Below are 18,882 nucleotides of genomic sequence, written 5' to 3'. Positions count from 1 at the left end.
AATTGCATTCTATCCTGTTTCCAATTATATCTAATGTAAGGGAAACAAAAACGGCTTTATGCACATCAGGAAAACTGAGTTTAAATCTTAATGGAAAACTGTGAGAAGGACTAAAGAAAGCACTGTCAAGTGTGGTTAATACTCATTATAAAAGTTTTCCAACATGGTCAAATACAGCCAATGCAAACTGACATCAGCCAAGTAAACACAGAGTGCAGGTAACCGGAGGAGACATTCAAATTATCGCTTCCAAGAGAAATATGAATCAGAATAGTGTTTAAAAGGAAATTCACCTTTGTATGAATATGACTACCTCATGTAGCGAGACATTTACAATCAGAATAATCAAAGGAGAATTACAATTTTTTCCCTCAGAACAATTCATGTCTGTTGCCTAGAAAAGCAGCTCTTGGACAGAGTTTTTCATGCTGACTAAAAAGAGAACGAGAGAGTGAAAGAAACCGAAAGAGTCACTTGGAAGACTTGCTGTTGACTTTACAACAAATAGATGAGTGGAAAAGGAAGCAAATACAAGCCAGTGCTGGAAATCACAGGCAGATACAAGGAAAATAACATAAAAAAAAATTTTTATATATATATATATATATATATATATATATATATATATATATATATATATATATATATATATATATATATATATATATATATATATATATATATATATATATATATAACAAAATAAATTACTAATTTTATTACTTAAACGTACTTATTTCAATTTATTTCCAAAGCAAAATTTCTGATTTTTAGTTTTACTTTTAAGCTTTTCATCTAATATCCATATTTAATTTCAGCTTTCAATTCAATTACCGAAAACAATTTTTAATTATTTTAGTAAACAATACAACACTAATACGGACTACATTATTTGTTAGTCCTATAAGCTAAAGCCATTTTGGTAATTGGCTGAGTTGCAGGTTTATAATGTCACAAGAAACACAGATATTGGAAAACTCATGTCATAAAACCTCAGAGCTCATAGTACACTGAAAATTACTAGTGTAGGATTTACTTTGAAACTATTTTCATTTAGAAAATTGCTAGTAAATTTCACAAATAAGTACAAAGAAATAGCAAGTAAAATATTGAATTAAGCATGAAATGCTGAAGTAGAAAGACTGAAAAAGTATTTTCTTGCAAAACGTACTCCAATAATCTTTATTTTCAAAAATAAATGTTTTACAGTGCAGATCTATCTAAAAACAGATTAAGAGTGAAATTTTTAGTTTGCCTTACATTTTAAGTCGGTTGCCTATAACATACCTACATATACCTACAATTACTTAGAATATATTTGTACAGCTTGACAGCTGTATTACAGAAAAAAATGGAGAAAACAAAAAATGTAAAGAAAAAAAAAAGTTGCCTCAAAGGGTGAAATACAACAATAAACAGACTGGGGACAGACTGCAACCGCAGCAGATGTTTGCTGGAAGACTTACTTGGCTGGATCAGGCATTTGTGTGCAGAGGAAGCGTAGAGACTGGAAACTCTTGCGGATGGAATGAATGTTGGCCATACCCATAAACACCACCTCGCAGTTAGGGTAGTACTCTACAGGGAAGAGCAACATGTCATTATTGAGTGGGGCGTCTTGTTTTATTGTGATTGATGAAGGAGCACCTATGAGAGAGTACCTGGGCATTCACACCCTCCTCCTTTGGCTCTGTTAGCTACGGCAGCGGCGTATGACCTGGCATCCAGGATCAGAAGCTTTCGAGGTTGGATGGCCAGTGTCTCCACCTCTGCGCTGTTAGTCATAGACGAGTCTATAGAAAAAGACGTGTGTATAGATCAGGTCATATAATATGACAATAATAAGTACAGAGACCTAAATTAAGAATTCAGTCAACATTTCTAAGGGCCAAGGGGTACTGACCGAAGTCCACATCTGAGAGATCAGCTCCGTTAGTGTACTCGCGGGAGAAAGAGCAGTTGGAGACGCCTTTACAGGAGCTGCTGTCCACGGCACAGGCTCTGGCGATGGACTGCACCAGGTGCTCATCATCTGCGTTCCTCCAGCCCCACCAGCTGACCTCAGGCTGACCACAGCGAGCGATCACTGCGCCTGTGCTCTGGTGCCTGGTAAAAAGTGATTAAAGATCTCGAATATTCCTCTGACGGTTCTAGGCAGCTTTGTTGTAAAACTAGTAAAATTGTTTTCATTAATTGAAATAGAAGATAGAAATATAAATAAAATAAAATAATAAAACAACTTATTATTTGAAATAAATTATTATAATTTTAAATAAAAAATAAATAGAATTATGAATAAAATTGAAAAATTAAAAAACTAGAAAATGTTTCCTTGGTAAGTAAGTGAAATAAATTAAAGTACCAAAATTACTTTATTTTTTTTTACTGAAAAAAAAAAACAATGAATACCTAAAACGTTGCCTAAGGAGGCAACTCACTAGGTTTTGGATTCTCCATGTATTTTATGAACAGATTTAGCTGACTGACCTGTAAACCACTGCCGGAATCCTCTTCCAGGAGCGGAAGGCCGCCACATTCTCCAGCTCCTTATCAGTAATCCAGGCTGGAACCAGCAGCAGCTGAGGGTAGCTGGAGCACAACCTGTGCCAGGGGGCAAGCAGAGGGCAATGTGATCGGACTGACTGATGCCTGTCTATAGTCATCTAATCCTGAACAGACCTGCCGAACACAGCAGGACAGGACTGAGTGTCCAGAGCAGTTTAGATGTGCTTGTGTTTGAGAGAGAAACACTCACTTGTACTTGTTGTTGATCTCAGACACTCTCCAGGCGTTCTGAGTGTCGAAGCCCATCCGCTCCACCTCGTTATGGAAACGTGACATCACGTGATCACCTAAAAGAGAGAGGCGAGTGAGAGATGAATCCTGAAGGTAAAGAGGAAGAGGATTTGCAAAGATGAAATAGTTGGACAAATTTTGTGTGGTTCTTTGTAAAGATACACAAGTGTATCTTGTGGACTCTAAGTGGTAAAGCCGTCTGGCTATGCAACACTAGCAGGAAATACAGAGATCAAACTATTTGTGAAACATCTGATTTCAGCCTCAAGCATGCAGATAAGGTTTGAGAAGGTCAGACAGTACCTGGCCTACACAGGTCGCCATGCTGCTCCTTCTCCACGCACCACGCGTGGAAGGCGAAGGAAAAGAGCTCCTCTATCTGGGATGGGGGACGGACTGCAGCGTTCAGCCTCTTCAGCCACTCCTGACACTGCTCAAACGTGGAAAACTGACACCTGTCAAAACACACATCAGATCTACTGCATTAGAGACATACTGACATAGAATGAAAGAGAATGTCAAATACAGACAGACTTGGGTTGACCTGCATTTCTGTATAAAATGGCTATAAAAATTTTTACATTTTCAATGAAGTCACAATAGTCAGTCTGCTTAAATAAGCATTTTTAGATTTAGATATATCTTTTAGGTAGATGGAGTAATAGAACGACAGATAGACAGACAGTTAAAACAATAAATTGAACAACAGTTCTAGGGCTGCAACAAACTGTATTTTAATCGAAATCACTATTTCTCTTGATTTATTAAGCATAGTCATCTGCAATATTTTTCTGCTGGTTTTCTATTCTAAAATTTTCATTTGGCATTTGCATTGAAAACATGTCATTTGGAGTTTAGTGATCTCCACTGCGATATATTCAACTGAAAGTGTAACACAGCCAGTCTGTTTTCTTTCACACAGCCATTTGCTGCAACTAAGACGATGGTCTCTTAATTTGTGCTTGTGTGAAAGTGCAATAACTCTGAAGAAATGGAATAGAAAAAGAAAATAATGATAATGATTGTTATTAATAATGGTGATTACATATTTTAACAACTGTAATTAACAGTTTAACCATAATTGTGCAGCCATACATAGAACAACAGAATGATGGACAGGTAGATAGAACGACAGATCGATAGATAGAACAGACAGACAGAACGACAGACAGACAGACTGACCAACCTGATGACCTTGCAGTCTTTGCAGGTGATGTGCATTTGGAACATGTCCCGACATTCTACACTTTCTATCAGCTGCAGGGGAACCTGAGAGAGAGAGAGAGAGAGAGAGAGAGAATGTGAGACAGATAGTCATACAGAAATTATTTTTCATTATTGGCACTGTGAGTCTCAGCACACCAAACGGAGCATCTAAACCAGAAGTCAACATTAACCCAACTGATGCTAAGATTAAATCAACCTGCTGAATCAATCACACTGAAAGTTTAGACATGGGCTTAGATTTTACAAACACGGTTAGTGATTAGCGTCTGCAGATTATTTCAGACAAACTCATTCTTTGTTCTGCAGCTCAAGTGGCATGCTGATCAGCTTCAATCAAGTGTGTGTGTTTATGTGTGTGGACACCACTGCAACCGTGCGGTTGAAACAGTTCCCCTTCAAGCTCCGGAACTTGCGCGTGATCGCACACTGACAGCATGCAAGTCACATCTGACCATGGCTCTCACAACATCATGCAGACAGACAGACTGTCCAGTGGTTACTTACTGACACCTCACACGAACAATTCTGTTCACAGAGAAAGAGAGGGAAGACAGAATCACGAGGTGGACGTGTACACTGTGGCTTTTGGCTCCTCTGTGATACACACATTCCTGGGCTGAGGTTTAAATCCACCATACTAATCTGACCACACTCAAACATTCCTGGGGTGCTTGCTGAAGGGTCAGAGAACACTAAATCACATTTGTGAGATAATACGTATTAGAGATAGAAGCTTTAATATTTTCTCTCCAAAATTTGCATCTTTAAATTTAACCCCTTTAGAGCATCATCACTACAGTGCTGTGGAACAAGTTCATGACAGAAAAAGAGAAGGAGCTGTCTTGTCATCCTTTTTTTTTTTTTTTTTTTTCATTCTTTCATTTTAATATTGCCAAGACATTATTCAATATGACCAAAAAAAGAATAATTAGGGATGCACCGAATGTTCGGCATCCGAAATGGTTCAACCGAAAATAGCAATAAGCGAAAAAGACAATATGTACCGAACAATGACGTGACGTGATCAAACAGAGGCGCTTATTAATGCAGCAAACACATCAGCAGTGTGGAAGCATTTAAAAGTGTCAGAGAAAGACGCAAAAAAATCATTACAAGCACCAACAGTGAGAGACTGTTTAGCACTGCATCGCATGTCTCCAATGAAAGGAGGAAGGGTGGCTGTTGCTGGTTACTGTATGATGATTGAAATTGCGAAATGGCCTTAAACGATTAGTAAATAAATTGCAGAACGTTATGTTTTCTGATACACTCATGATTTGCATGCATTCATACAGCGCTGAACGAGCTTGCGGCGCCAGTGTTCAAAGTCCAAAATGTGAGGCATGGATGTGACAATGTGATACGTGCAACAAACATCTTCCCAAATTCTTAATGAGAATCATTTATAAATCTGCTGCTTTCAACAAAAAAGCACTGAGGTCTTCCTGTGGGTTTCCACCAAAATAAAAGCTACATCAACATTCATAAATGTTAATATTGTTATTTTACTGTTGTTCTGTAAAATAAAATAAAAAGTAGGACAATAATAATGATAATAATAATTACAACAGCTATATTAATACAGTTATTATAACATTCACACAGTGTTCAAATCTGTAATGGATTTGTATCTATCTGTGGGATCTGAAATATTTTCTAATGTTTTAAAATAATTATCTTCTCCTCGGCAAGGCTGAATTTATTTGCACAGTAAAAATACATGCCTGATTCAAGAAGGGGGTCTCAAAAATTACCAAAAAAATTATTTTACTAACTTATTAATTTGAAGTTAAATTGTGCTTTGTTGGCATAATGTCTGCTAGAATTTTAAGAAATGTTCAGTGTTAAGTAAATATTTTTAAATTGTTGTTTTGTAATTGATTTTTTCTTTGAAAAGCAAGAAAAAAAACAGCAAAATGCGTCGTGTGTAGTTTGCGTCGACTTGTTTGAATGAAAATCGGTTTTCTCTTTAACATGCGCTGACGCACCCCTCTGGGCTCCCGTAGTTCCGAATGGGCTCAGCCCCCCAATCAATAGTCACAGATATTTAATGCTGTTTATCAGAACTACCTCTACTGAATAGCAAGATGTTAAACTTGTTTAAATAAAACCTATCAAAAAGGGTCCCATAATTTTATGTTACGTTAAGTTACATTTCCGGGTGTGTGTTCACGGTGTGTGTGTGTGTGTGTGTGTGTGTGCATTTGTTCACTACTCACTGCTGTGTGTGCGCACTTGGATGGGTTAAACGCAGAGCACCAATTTCGAGTATGGGTCACCATACTTGACAATACGTCACGACGACGACGACTTTCACTTTCATTTTCCCTTTTTACAATGGCAGGGCCTGCCATCTTGTCTTTTTGGCTTGTTGTTTCTGATTGCACTTCAACCCCAAGGGGGAAATCGCGATCAAATCCCAGAAGGGAAAACCAAACAAAATTAAGTTAAAACTTGTTTTGAACAATTTCTTTGTCATTGGCAGATTGATTTTAATTAGGAAAAAAAAAAAAAAAAAAAAAAAAAAAATTCTTAGGCCATATCGCCCAGCCCTAATTGTTATACAATTATAGATTTAATTATTCAACATGTTTTTATTAAATTATAAAAAATATAATACAAAATATTATAATTGCAATGGTATTGTTGTACAGTAAAATATAATTTGGGTAATAATAATAATAATAATAATTATTATTATTTAGAAAACAGTAAAATTACAATAATACTACTCAAGGTGGTCGTAATTTTTTTTTGCTTAAATTATTAAATTAAAAAAATTATTAAACCACAGAGCTTTTATTTTGGAGGACACTGCAGGGAGACCTAAAGTTTTGCTTTTGTTAACAACAGATAGACGATTCACAAATTTGGGAAGATGGTTGCATGTGTAGTGTTTTCAAATGCATGTTTGTGTGGAGCAGAATTTACTTAACCAAGCCACTCTGAGCTGCTGAAAGTACTAGATCACGAGCTGTTCCATGTATGAAAGGAATTTGGTTTAGTAATTGTTTACAGCTATTTAGCAATTTAATTCCTTTAATTCCTTAGGTCAGAAAGAGAAAAATCACATCCCTGCAGTTTCAGTCTTTAACAAAACATTTAAAGGCAATTACTATCAGACTTCAAAATGACTGCTCTAAGCAATATTCCAGCTATTACACATCTGTAACCAGTACAGCGTGCCAAAACCAACCCTTAAAAACACCAAGACTTCTGCACTCTGTTATGCTCCCTCATTTGTGCATTTTTCAAAACTGTTGCAAAACTAACACTTTAGCAGTCACATTCTCTTAACCTCCTTCCTCTTTTCTCTCCATTTCAAGCCCTACACTGTACACTTGCTCTTACGACAGCTTTGTTGCCTCACTAACTGGCCTGTAGTCACACACAGCATCAACCACACACATCACTCTCTTCTTTCTCACGCACAACACACTCTCTCTTTCACAGGCACACAGAGAGCGTCACACTCATTTACTCTGATGAATAAGTGACTGTCACAGATATCAACTGATGAATCAGCACTGAGCTGATCACCTACTAGCCACAAACAAACCCAGCTGCCTGATCGCATGTACATTAAAAGAATATTTTGGGCTCAACTCAAGCTTAACAGTATCTGTCATTTTGATAATTATTTTGTCTATCAGTTTAATGCACTTACAATAAAACATCCAGAAATGAAAACAGTTAAGTGATAATGTACAGCCAGCCAGTTGTTATTGCAAAATAAACCCCAACAGAGATCAGGACTCTAATGCAAATCGGTTTCTGTTCAGGGTGGAGTGCTTGGGGGAAATTACTTCAATTATATTAAAAGGAACAAATTACGCACTTAATCTTTCATATAAGCACTTAAAAGGGTCATGAAACGCTAAACTTCCATTTTCTGAGATTTTAACAGAGGTCTTTCTGTTGCACATCATAGTGCGCAGTGGATGTAGCCATACGTTATTTGTAAGTGGTTAATTTTGAGCTTTTTTTTTTTTTGCTTTATTTTCATCTCCTGGGTTTAAAATCTACATTGTGTCAACGTCAAAGATTGTGATGTGGCAAATGACAATAGACCAAAATTCATAGATCAAAAGTGAGTTTTTGTTTGTCAAAGTCTCTTAGTGGCATAAATTCTCTTCTATAGACCTTGAGTTTTGATCAAATAGCTTATATAAACACCGCAAAATAAACTACAAAAGTTATTAAAGGTGCAACAGCGCATTCTTATATATTTTCCATGCAGAATGTAAATGCAAACGGATGCGCATCTGCTTGAGCATTCAATTACTGCTCTCACAGGATGTGTAATTATGTAATGCATGGTGAGCTTACAAAACCCCATGTAATTTGTTTATTTTGTATTTTGTAATCATGAATTGCAGGGTGCATTTGAGAGATAGACTTCCATTGTAAGTGCATTACTGTAAGCACAATTTACATGGATTGTTGACAAACTTTTGACAAATGACAGTTCTGCATTTAACCCAGAATATTCCTTCACTCCTCCTGCTCTCGTTCCAGCAGTAGTTCAGGAACAGGCAGCTCTGTGTGCTCTGCTTGAATGGTTTCTAGATCATGACTGCTGGTCTATGAGGAGTATAGTAGAGCTGATTATTAGCATGTAACCAGAACCTTATTATAGTGCCATGTTGATAGCACGGGGGTGGACAATCCCAATCAAAAAGCCACTGCAACCATGGCAACAGGCTTGGGAAGAAACAGTGAAAGTGAAGAGGTAATAAACACAGACCTGTTCGATACACACACACACACACACACACACAGGGTGTCAGCAGCCACTGGCCTGTCAGAGTGTCTGATGTAACTGTGGCTCGCTGTCCCTAAATACCCTTCACATCATTGGTGGGCTCTAAATTTAGCAGCATGTCATGCACCATATAAAAGAGTCTTTCAGTGACCACTGGACTGGTTATCCATCATACTTACACTATGGCACAACAGACCAGTTTCACTCAAGAAACTCTGAGCTGAAGGTACAAAATAAATAAATGCAAATAAAATAAAATACACAAATAAATAAAAGTCTATGCAAAAAACTATGCATCCAATTTATTTGCACATATTAAAGCAGTCCAGATCAGAACTGAGCAAATTCAGTGATTTTTGCCATTCACACTGTCATATACACACAAAACTATGCAAGCTTTTTTCCACAGAATAAAAAAAATATTAAAGTAACTGCAACATTTTATCCCATAATTCTGACTTTTTGTCTCAGAATTCTGAATTTACATTTCATAATTTTGACTTTTTCCTCTGAATTTTCACAGATTCAGTTTTTTGTTTCCGGGTAAAAATATAAACAAGGCAACAGCAAGTTAACATTTCATAAAACTGAGTTTCTCACAAAAAGTCAGAATTAAGAGATATAAACTCTGAATTGCAAAAGATGTAAGTCAGAACTGTGAGATAAAAAGTCACGATTACCTTTTTTATTCTGTATTGAAAACAAGCTACCATACAAAAAAAGAGATGTGTTGTATGTGAAAAATCATCATATATGGGACACATTCAAATGTGAAAGTCAGATGAACTTCTGATAATCAAATAAATTAAAAGTAGAACATTTGATGAAAGGCCTGAAATGCAAATACTACTCAGTTTAGTTCGATCTGGTTTCAATGAAGGAGATCTGTTTATTCCACTTCAATTGCTTAGACATGATGAGCAGTTCTAGTAATAAAAAGTGTAATTGAAGTGTTGAAAAATCACACACTCACATTAACAAGCGACTCCTTGAACTTGATGTGCAGGCGGTAGCTGGACATGGCAATGATGGCATCCACCGCCCTGCCCACGAACTTCGTACACTCTCCATGCAGCTCTGGGAAGGGCACCTACAACAGATGATCATTTCAAACGTATATATCCAACAAACAACTTAATATTAGACCAATACAAATATTTAGTGATATTTAGAGTTGCATACCAAAAAATTAGGCATTTACAAAAACCCTATCAAAAGTAAAACCCACTTAATGTGTCTTCCTGTCAGAGGTGCTGAAAACAAAGGCTCTGTTTTAAAACCTAAAGCTTCCTCTTTTTCTACTGCACAGAATTCATCAAAACAAAAATTGTACCTTGATTTTAAACACTCTTCATAGCCAGCAACTCTATTAATAGTCAGCCATGTGTATCACACTTACATCATCTTGAACGAAAATTTTCACCATGCACAACGCACTGTAAGTGATGCAGCCTTAGATTTTGACCAAAACAAGACAATTTCATTGCCTACTATTTGGGACAAACTACACATCGGGAGCATATTTAGGTAAACAGCTTTTTAAAAACACAGCTTAAATTTCCTCTCTTAGTCAGAATCAAAAATGATAATTATATTAACAGAACCACTACACCCTAATGAACAACATTCATCTCGGCAGTGGTCTTGATTCCCACTTACCTGAAGATCGTCATCGTCCAGGACAGGGGGCTTGAGAGGGAAGATCTGATTGGCCTGGATGCACTCCAGACTCTGCTGCCCCCCCTCCTCCTGTCAAAAAGAATATGGATAAGAAATGCACTGCATTATACTCTATTGACAACTACTATCAAATAATGTAACAAAAAATTGTCAAAACAACTACGGATAGAATCTTAATTGAGATCAAATTGTATTTTCTTCATGCAAAATATAATTTATATCAAAATAAATGAATACAACTGATTTTATTCATTTTTTTAATGATGTGACCCGAACATGTTTTCATTATTCACACCACATCACATAATTTATGTCCGGCTGCAGCAATAGAAGAGTGTGAGAGCCTCTTTATCAAAAGGCAAACATTTGACATCACAAGTTAAAAATATACAAACTCATTTTCCAGTTTTATCACTCCCAGGGGCCACAAGGCAAACTGTTATATGGATAAAACATTGTCTATGACTAAACCTCTGATTAAATGAGTGATTATCTAAATTAAACTGGGGACAGAGTAGTCAAAGCATTTCCTTAAACAATACCATTTTTGGCTGGGCTTCAGAGCGGCAAAACATTTGTAATGACACAGGGAGAGTTTGCCAGTACGTCCTGCTCTTAGGTCACTTCTGCTATTTCTGATATAACAGGCACTCCTGTAACCGATACAGTACGGCGGCTTTACATAAGACTCTAAGGGCACTGGGTTATAGTAAATCATGACCACTACTATCACTCACACAGACACCAGCAATAGATGCTATATATGCCAAATGATACACATGCAAGTGAAATGTTTGGATGCATCTACTAAATGAGAATAATAGTAAACAAATGGGAATTATGTACTAAACAAATGAAAAAAATGTATCCTTAATACACAAAAATGTTTATATTTCATTTCCATGGCAAGATCCTATTAGAGTTGTGCCCTGCCTTCAACACAATCTGTGTGATGAGCTTCAGGACTCAGAGCAGGGCATAAGTCATTCCATTCACTTCTGTATGCAGGAATGAGAGGCTACGGCCCGCAGTAGCCTTGAGAGTTCAGATTGGCAGAGAATGTTTGGATTCTGTTTCCACAAATAGGAGAGACTCCGTGAGAGAGGGCAGCTGTGTCGCCATGTTGTCTAGCTCAAACACGAGAGTCCTCAAGACGGACTGATCTGGTTGTGCCATAAAATGCTGCCCAGTCAAAGACAAGAGTGTACTGGATGAAATATGCACAGAGGAGTTGTGTTTGTGTACAAACTAACTCTATCCATCTATCTATCTATCTATCTATCTATCTATCTGTAGTTGTGTAGAAACTAATTAACCAGCCAACTAATTAACATTCTATATATATCTATATGGTTTTGTATTTAATAACTAACTGTATTCATCTACCCATCCATCCATTCGTCTATCTATCTATTTGTCTGTCTAGTGTCTAGTTGTTTATAAACTAAGCCAACTAACTAACCAACTAAGTAACATTCTATCTATAAGGTTGTGTGTGTTTGCTGGATCAGCAGCATGGCCATCTGTGTGTAGCGCTGACAATGGCCATCAGCACGACTCAGTAAACACACTAGAGGCCGGGCCCGGGGCAGCCCATTGAGGGCACAGGCACAGAACCAGACAGAGAATTACAGGGCTCAGATGGGCAGAATAGCAAACAAACAATAATGTGCATAACTCATTAGGAATGTGTAAACAAACATCCATCAGCATTCGAGCATAGACCGGAGCCATTCGTTAAACTGTCCGCAGACACTTCAGCAAACAAGAAAATGAGGTACACTTCTCTGAACACAGACATATACAGACTCTAACACAAATACAGCAAATGCTGCTTCTGTTAAATCGCTTAAAATGAAAGGTTCATAATAAAGCTTAGTTTTCAGTTACAGTGCTTTACCTCGGTTAAGGGGTGTTGTTAGTTCTGACGTTCACCAGAAGGCCTAAAATCCCTTAACCATGGTAAAATCACTACATTTCAGGACTATAACATGGCTGCAAAAGTATTAAATATGATACAAAACAGTAATGTTCAATAAATAATTAAATGCATTAATACAAATTAATGCATTCATATATATTATAGACTGTTAGGCTGTTTACTAGTTGCCAAGGAACTAATAGAAGGTATAGTAAGACAAAAATCAATTGCTGGTCACAGATGATGCATCTAGACGCATCTATCTTGATGCATCTAACAGCTTTGAATGTGTTTTATCCCATCAGAGTTTGGAGCCGGAACTGTTTTATAACGCAGCACTCACTGATGACACTAGCACACATGTATCCATTCATCCCGTCTGTCTGTCTAAAGAGGGCATTGATCTGCGCTGAGACAGCAGTCAGGGTGGGACTTTGACACTGTCTGAGCGGCGTTCATTTCAGCTGATTAAAAGCCTGAGAAATCAATGAGCAGTTTCCGATTCAGCATTTGAACCAATGCCTGAGAGTCACGTGCAGGAAAGAGAGAAATGTTGAAGGTGTTTTTTTTTACCATAGCCCCGGTGAAGGAGTGCGGGTGCAACACTGTTGTGTCTTCTTCCACTTGTTCGCTCTCTCTTGCAGACGTCAGTCTGTATGAAGAAAAAAAAAATTAATAAATTTACTTAATAGAAACTTTTTAAATTTAATTACTCTACTACTTCCTAAAAATATCAATGTCATATAATTAGACTGAAGTTTGTTCACACCCTCACTTGAAATGCTCATGGTTTCCAAATGGTATTTTCATGTATTAATGTTAGTAAATTGTTTCACATAGGTCTTTTTTTTTTTACCTATTTATTCACTACTTGTAGAGGTGCATATAAAACAGGGGTGTCCAATCCTAGGGCCCTAAGATTTTCGCAATGCGGAAAATGCAGACGCAATCGCATAATCAGTCATAAAAAAGGAATTTACCGTATAACACGAAATTTCAGGCCATTTGCCAAATTTTGGATGGATACATCAAAATATGTATATTTTGATATTTTTATGGTATATTAAAAAGTGTATATTTTTTAAATGTGATTGTTGGTACATTTTACCAGTATTTACCATACTTTCAAAACAAAAATTAAAATAGGAAAATATGCAATATGAAAATAATTTGAGAATTTTTTTTTTGTTTTTCTCAGTAAAACAGTTCAAAAAGCCTTTTTCCAAAAGGTACATCTGAAAAAAGGATATATATATATAAAAAAATTTTGTTTTGAAAGTATGGTAAATACTGGTAAAATGTACCAACAATCACATTTTAAAAATACACTTTTTGATATACCATAAAAAAAAAAATATATATATATATATATATATATATATATATATATATATATATATATATATATATATATATATATATATATATATATATATATATATATATATATATATATATATACACACACACACACACACACACATCCAGTCCTAATTCACATAGATGTACTTAGAACTTACCAAACTCCTAAAAGCAATGAGGTGAGGTTTGTTTTGTATGATCCTGCACTGCTGGTTTCACTCAGTGTTATGACATTGAAACCTGTGGAGAGAGATTAGAAAAAAAATGAGACCACAGTTTTTCAAGCCATCACTCTCCATTCCAAACATTGCTTAACATCTCTGAAAATACTGCTTTTCACACTTTGGTAAATATAGCTGTCCTGGAGCTGATGGTATTCTGTGGGCAAAGGCGGGCAGAGCCGATCATGAACGCTTGTGTGGTGAAATCAAGTCAGTGATGCATATAGTTGGGTTGAGTTTTCTGAAAACAGGCTTCATTTTAGGCTCAATCACAAATAATTGACTCAAAGCTTTTTCAAAGATTATATATCCCTTATTTTCTTGCAAAAAGTTGATTTATTGCAGGAGAACACTATGTATGAGCGCAAAACTACAGACATGAACTAAACACCACAAAACGTTGTATTTCAGTAAACTGTAACATCAAAGTTTGCTTGGAAGAAAACAAGCAAGTTTTCACACCTAAAATTCAAATGAGATAAGATTTCTCTTCTGTGGAAGTGTACCAACGCTCATCACCAACTGGTTTTTATTTTTCTTCCTATGAATGCTATCTATGAAGCTCTACTAACTAAAGAGTCATAAAGAATGAAATTATTCCGTTCTGCAGATGATAACAAAACCCATGTTGTCAAAGACTAGCAGAAGTACACCGTGTCATGGATGGGACGATTTCAGTGACCCTGTGTGTCTCCTGAGAGTCATATGTGAGTGAGTTCAGTTGATTCATGGCCAGAGGGCAACAGCGTCCCTATGCAAAAACGTTCAAACACATGCTTCCAGTGAAGGCCACACCGAAGCCATCTGGAAACTACTGATAAAACAGATCTCTAACAAGAAAACGCTTATGTTTACTACAGCTGAGAAGCCTGTCTTCAATCTGATTGGCCTGTTTAGTGTCTTACAGCTGTACTGTAGTCTCATGACCCGAACAAATGACTACAATGTGTGATACATGAAAACTGTTCAACATGCAAAAGTAGTTTTATGCAGAGGCAAACCATTTACATATTGGCTCATATTCAACAGCACTGTTTCAGGTAGAAGGTTCTGCTTATTCCACATGACAGGCCTCATATCTGTATTGGGTATTCAGAAACACTAGCTTTCTAGAAAATTCTCCACTTCCATTCAGGTCAACTGCCTACAGGTGGACAGAAGAACTATTCAGTGTTTTCTGTCCATCTCAGATGTCACTCTTACTGCCCTGCAGGTCAATCAGCATTGTGTGTTCTCATTCCTAAACCACCGCTGGGACTGATTCCGTTTCATTTTACTAAAGCACCAATGTACAACCACCTTATACACTGTTCATGCAAAATACACACCTTACTGTCCCATTTTAATGTTATATGACATCCATGGATGACGCAAGTTTATATTTTGTTGTCATTATTTTCACTTGCAATGCCTCAAATCACAAATTCTTTCAAAGAATTTGTAATAATGAAAGTAAACACATTTATCATTAAACTGGAACGGTCATATTGTCATGCATCCTGTAAGAAAATAACAGAAACTTGATAACCAGAAAAGAATGATAAAAAAAAAAAAAAAAAATTGGATGATAAAATCTAGGGCTGTCGCGATTCGTCGATTTTAGTCGACTAGTAAATTTTAAAAAATCGTTGACTTCATTTTGCTCGTGTCGACTAACCGACAAAATACCGGAAGTGGAACATTTCACGGACGAGAATCCATAAAGCACATTTTTAGACTATTTTCTATTTTTTTAGACATATGCATATATATATGCATATATATATATATATATATGCATAATTGTGCACAAACGCTATGATTTAATTAAATATTTATATGCGATGCAGTTCACACAGTATATGTACTTTATTTACATGCGTGTAGGTTAAGCACGTGCGTCACACAACGGCTCCTCAGAAACTGTTATCATTTACATGTGGAGCATCTCAAACTCATCTCTGCATGTTATTGTGAGTTTGGGTTTATTATAACCTTCATCTGGGAATGCAACGTGCGCCATTTCATCAGATTTGTAAGGTAAATCATTTATAAACCTACACTAACACAGGAGAATACATCGCGATTTCAAAATAAAAGCTCAAACCCTCACTCTGAGTTTACACGGTTTGATGTCTACATATTCATGTAATTACAGCAGCTGTAGCATTTCTGTCCTAAAGAAAGGGCCAAATATTAAAGATTAAGTGTACGTTTGAATTAAATAGTGGTTGGTCAATATTAAACAGTAATGTGTAAAAAATAATCATCAGGCATTATAAATATAATAATATAATTAGAATTATAAATATAAATAAATTTGATTCATTATTATAAATTATTTTTAAATACATTGCAAAATTGTAAAAATATTTTAATGTAATACTAATTGCAACACTATATGAAATATATTTCTAATTATAAATATAATTAAATTAAATTAAAATTAGTTATAAATAAAAATTATTCATTATTAATTATATATTAAGTATTTTAACAGTTTTGTTCAATAGAACCATATGATTTCTTGCTTTTGATACTTTATTTGAACTAATTATTGCATCATTGCTATTATATATGTATTTTAAGTCATTTTAAAAGCTATTGTTCACTTAAATCCATTTTTATTACCACAAAAAGATATTATGAATGAATGAATGAATGAATGGATGCATTTATATAGCGCTTTGTGTATTGCTGTACACCCAAAGCGCTTTACAAGGTTTTTTTGTTTGTTTATTTTTTTTTTTTTTTGCGGGAAATTAAGCTTTTAGATTAATCGGAAAATTAGTTGATAGATTAATCGAAATAAAAATGGTCGTTAGTGGCAGCCCTAATAAAATCTTTTTTTTTCTCTCGTGTAATCGACTATTGTTTTCAGTGTCGACTAGCAGGAGCTGTACCGTTTAGTCGACTAGACCCGCACATCCCTAACACTCACAATGAAAACAAAACCATTTGAGTTTCCTGTCTGTGAACAAATTAAGCCGGTCACAAAAATGAACTGAAATTCAGCATATACGGGCTATGTTACATGTCACACTGTTTTTTCCCCTTGTTTATCTGTTAACTAAATCAAAGATAGGCTATTTCAAGAATTTATTCCTTGTATGTATATATGTACTGCAGATTATATTTATAATGTAATATTTAGTATTACTACTGTACTACTCTCTGTACAAAATAAATGAAAAGAAACCGAGCACAGTAGATTTGTTGTTTTTTTTTACCCCCGAACCGAACGGTGACATCTGTGTACCGTGCCACCCCTAGATCTGATGTGGCTTCTTATCATAGAATGAGGCCCCAAATATATTATATTCTATATCATCACACAGCTCTCTAGAATATGCTATTCAAAATATATATACACCGAATATCAATATATTTCAAGGTATCATATCAGGGCTCTACAGTGCGACCATTTCAGTCACATTTGCGACTGACAACTACTGCGTGCGACTATGAAAAAATATTTAAGAGCACCAGACAGTGCGACTGACCCGATCAGCATATTTGTTTTTGTGCTGAGAGGAAGCTTTAAAGGTTTCTAACGTACTTGTGTGTTTTTGCAACGTTGAGTAATGTATCACAGACGCATCCTCTCATTATAACCAAAAAAAGTGTATAGACAGTGTAAATAAGAGATTAATTGTGCAGTGTAAGGAGCTTCGTTGATTATAATAGAGTTTCGTGAGATTGCGATGAACTAAGATGAGTGACAGCTTTTAAAAATTATTAAGGGTTTATTTTCCAAATGGATATTGATTTAATACAACAGTTCATTAAACAAGAAGTTAATATTAAGTGACTTATATTGTCTGACGACAACACTACTGCCTTATTTTGCTCTAAAATCGTTTCAAACAAAGTCCCAGCCAAGCCGCTGCCCATCTCCATTCAAACACAGCAGTGTTTCGTTTATGAATGAACTGCGTTTTTAAACAAATCAATGACTAGAGAGTCAATGATTCAATTACCCATTCATAAAGACAGTCACGTACTTCGTTCCTGAATGAATCAGCTGTTCGAACGAATCAATTAAATGAATGATTCAGTGATAAAATCAGTGACTTACCACCACATACTGGCAGTTTTGGTTTAATTTTTAAAGCATCTTTTCTGTTATTTAAATCATTTAATATTTCTACATTCAAAATTGTATATTTAAAACATTAACCTCAACATGAATTTATGAATTTAATTGCACTTATGCAAACTCTGAGCCTCATTAAACATCTGAAAATACACCTACAAGCCACTTGTGTGTTCTTCTGTGTCACCTCTGTAGTACAAATGTATTTCTTAAATACTGATTTCATTTGATTGGCATCTTATTCTACTTGTTTTTATTCTGTTGTTTTAATTAGAAATGATAAAAAAAAAAAAAAAAAAAAAAAAAAAACTATAAATATATATTTTTTTAATTTGACAAAAGATGACATACTTTTAATGAAGTTAGAAAAATGCCATTACAAATGTAAAAACAAAATACCCTGTAAATCACTTTAAGGAGTCAAATATCACCTCGTAATGGGAAGGTAAATTTTTGATCAGAATTTTTGATTATTGATTTGAAGGTGCTCCTAAATTTTTTAATTTAGGAGCGCTCCTAAAAAGAAAAGTAAGCGTAGAGCCCGGCATAGAAAAGTTAGAAAACGACTCTAGTTTCAATAAATATTTTCACACTTGACATGTCTGAATGAATACATGATGGTACATTGTGAAAATGCTAGTAGAACATGTCCGAACTTTGCCAGGACACCTGTGGGTAAATTGAGGAGAGTTCATTCATCCACTAAACATCATCACAACACCAGCTGATTCAAAGACATCGAGATTTCAAAAACGATGAAGAAAAGAGAAGCTAAGAGAATGCTTCTGCAGAATTTGTGCACAGATGAGTCGACTAGATCTAATGGAAAGCATTT

The 18,882-nt window shown here is 35.6% G+C and overlaps 1 protein-coding gene across 7 annotated transcripts in view; it reads right to left on the bottom strand.

Moving 5' to 3' along the window:
- LOC306849418 (phosphatidylinositol-3,5-bisphosphate 3-phosphatase MTMR3-like) overlaps positions 1-18,882 on the bottom strand; it is a 34,876-nt gene that overhangs the window by 13,206 nt on the left and 2,788 nt on the right. For 5 of the 7 annotated variants that reach the window (XM_079384414.1, XM_079384416.1, XM_079384415.1 and 2 more), the window contains exons 2-12: positions 13,910-13,991; positions 12,963-13,041; positions 10,448-10,537; positions 9,762-9,878; positions 3,983-4,065; positions 3,100-3,251; positions 2,756-2,852; positions 2,488-2,601; positions 1,904-2,106; positions 1,662-1,793; positions 1,467-1,578 (exon numbers count right to left, since the gene is read on the bottom strand). In XM_079384414.1, coding sequence (XP_079240540.1) covers positions 1,467-1,578; positions 1,662-1,793; positions 1,904-2,106; positions 2,488-2,601; positions 2,756-2,852; positions 3,100-3,251; positions 3,983-4,065; positions 9,762-9,878; positions 10,448-10,537; positions 12,963-12,965 — 1,103 coding nt within the window. In that variant the 5' untranslated portion in view covers positions 12,966-13,041; positions 13,910-13,991. Of the gene's footprint in view, positions 1-1,466; positions 1,579-1,661; positions 1,794-1,903; positions 2,107-2,487; positions 2,602-2,755; positions 2,853-3,099; positions 3,252-3,982; positions 4,066-9,753; positions 9,879-10,447; positions 10,538-12,962; positions 13,042-13,909; positions 13,992-18,882 lie in introns of all 7 variants that reach the window. The other 2 variants (XM_079384420.1, XM_079384419.1) reach the window with 1 other exon arrangement.

This window comes from Barbus barbus (assembly GCF_936440315.1).
Source record: "Barbus barbus genome assembly, chromosome: 29".
NCBI classification, from domain to species: Eukaryota; Metazoa; Chordata; class Actinopteri; order Cypriniformes; family Cyprinidae; genus Barbus; species Barbus barbus.
This window is presented reverse-complemented; position numbering and strand designations above follow the sequence as displayed.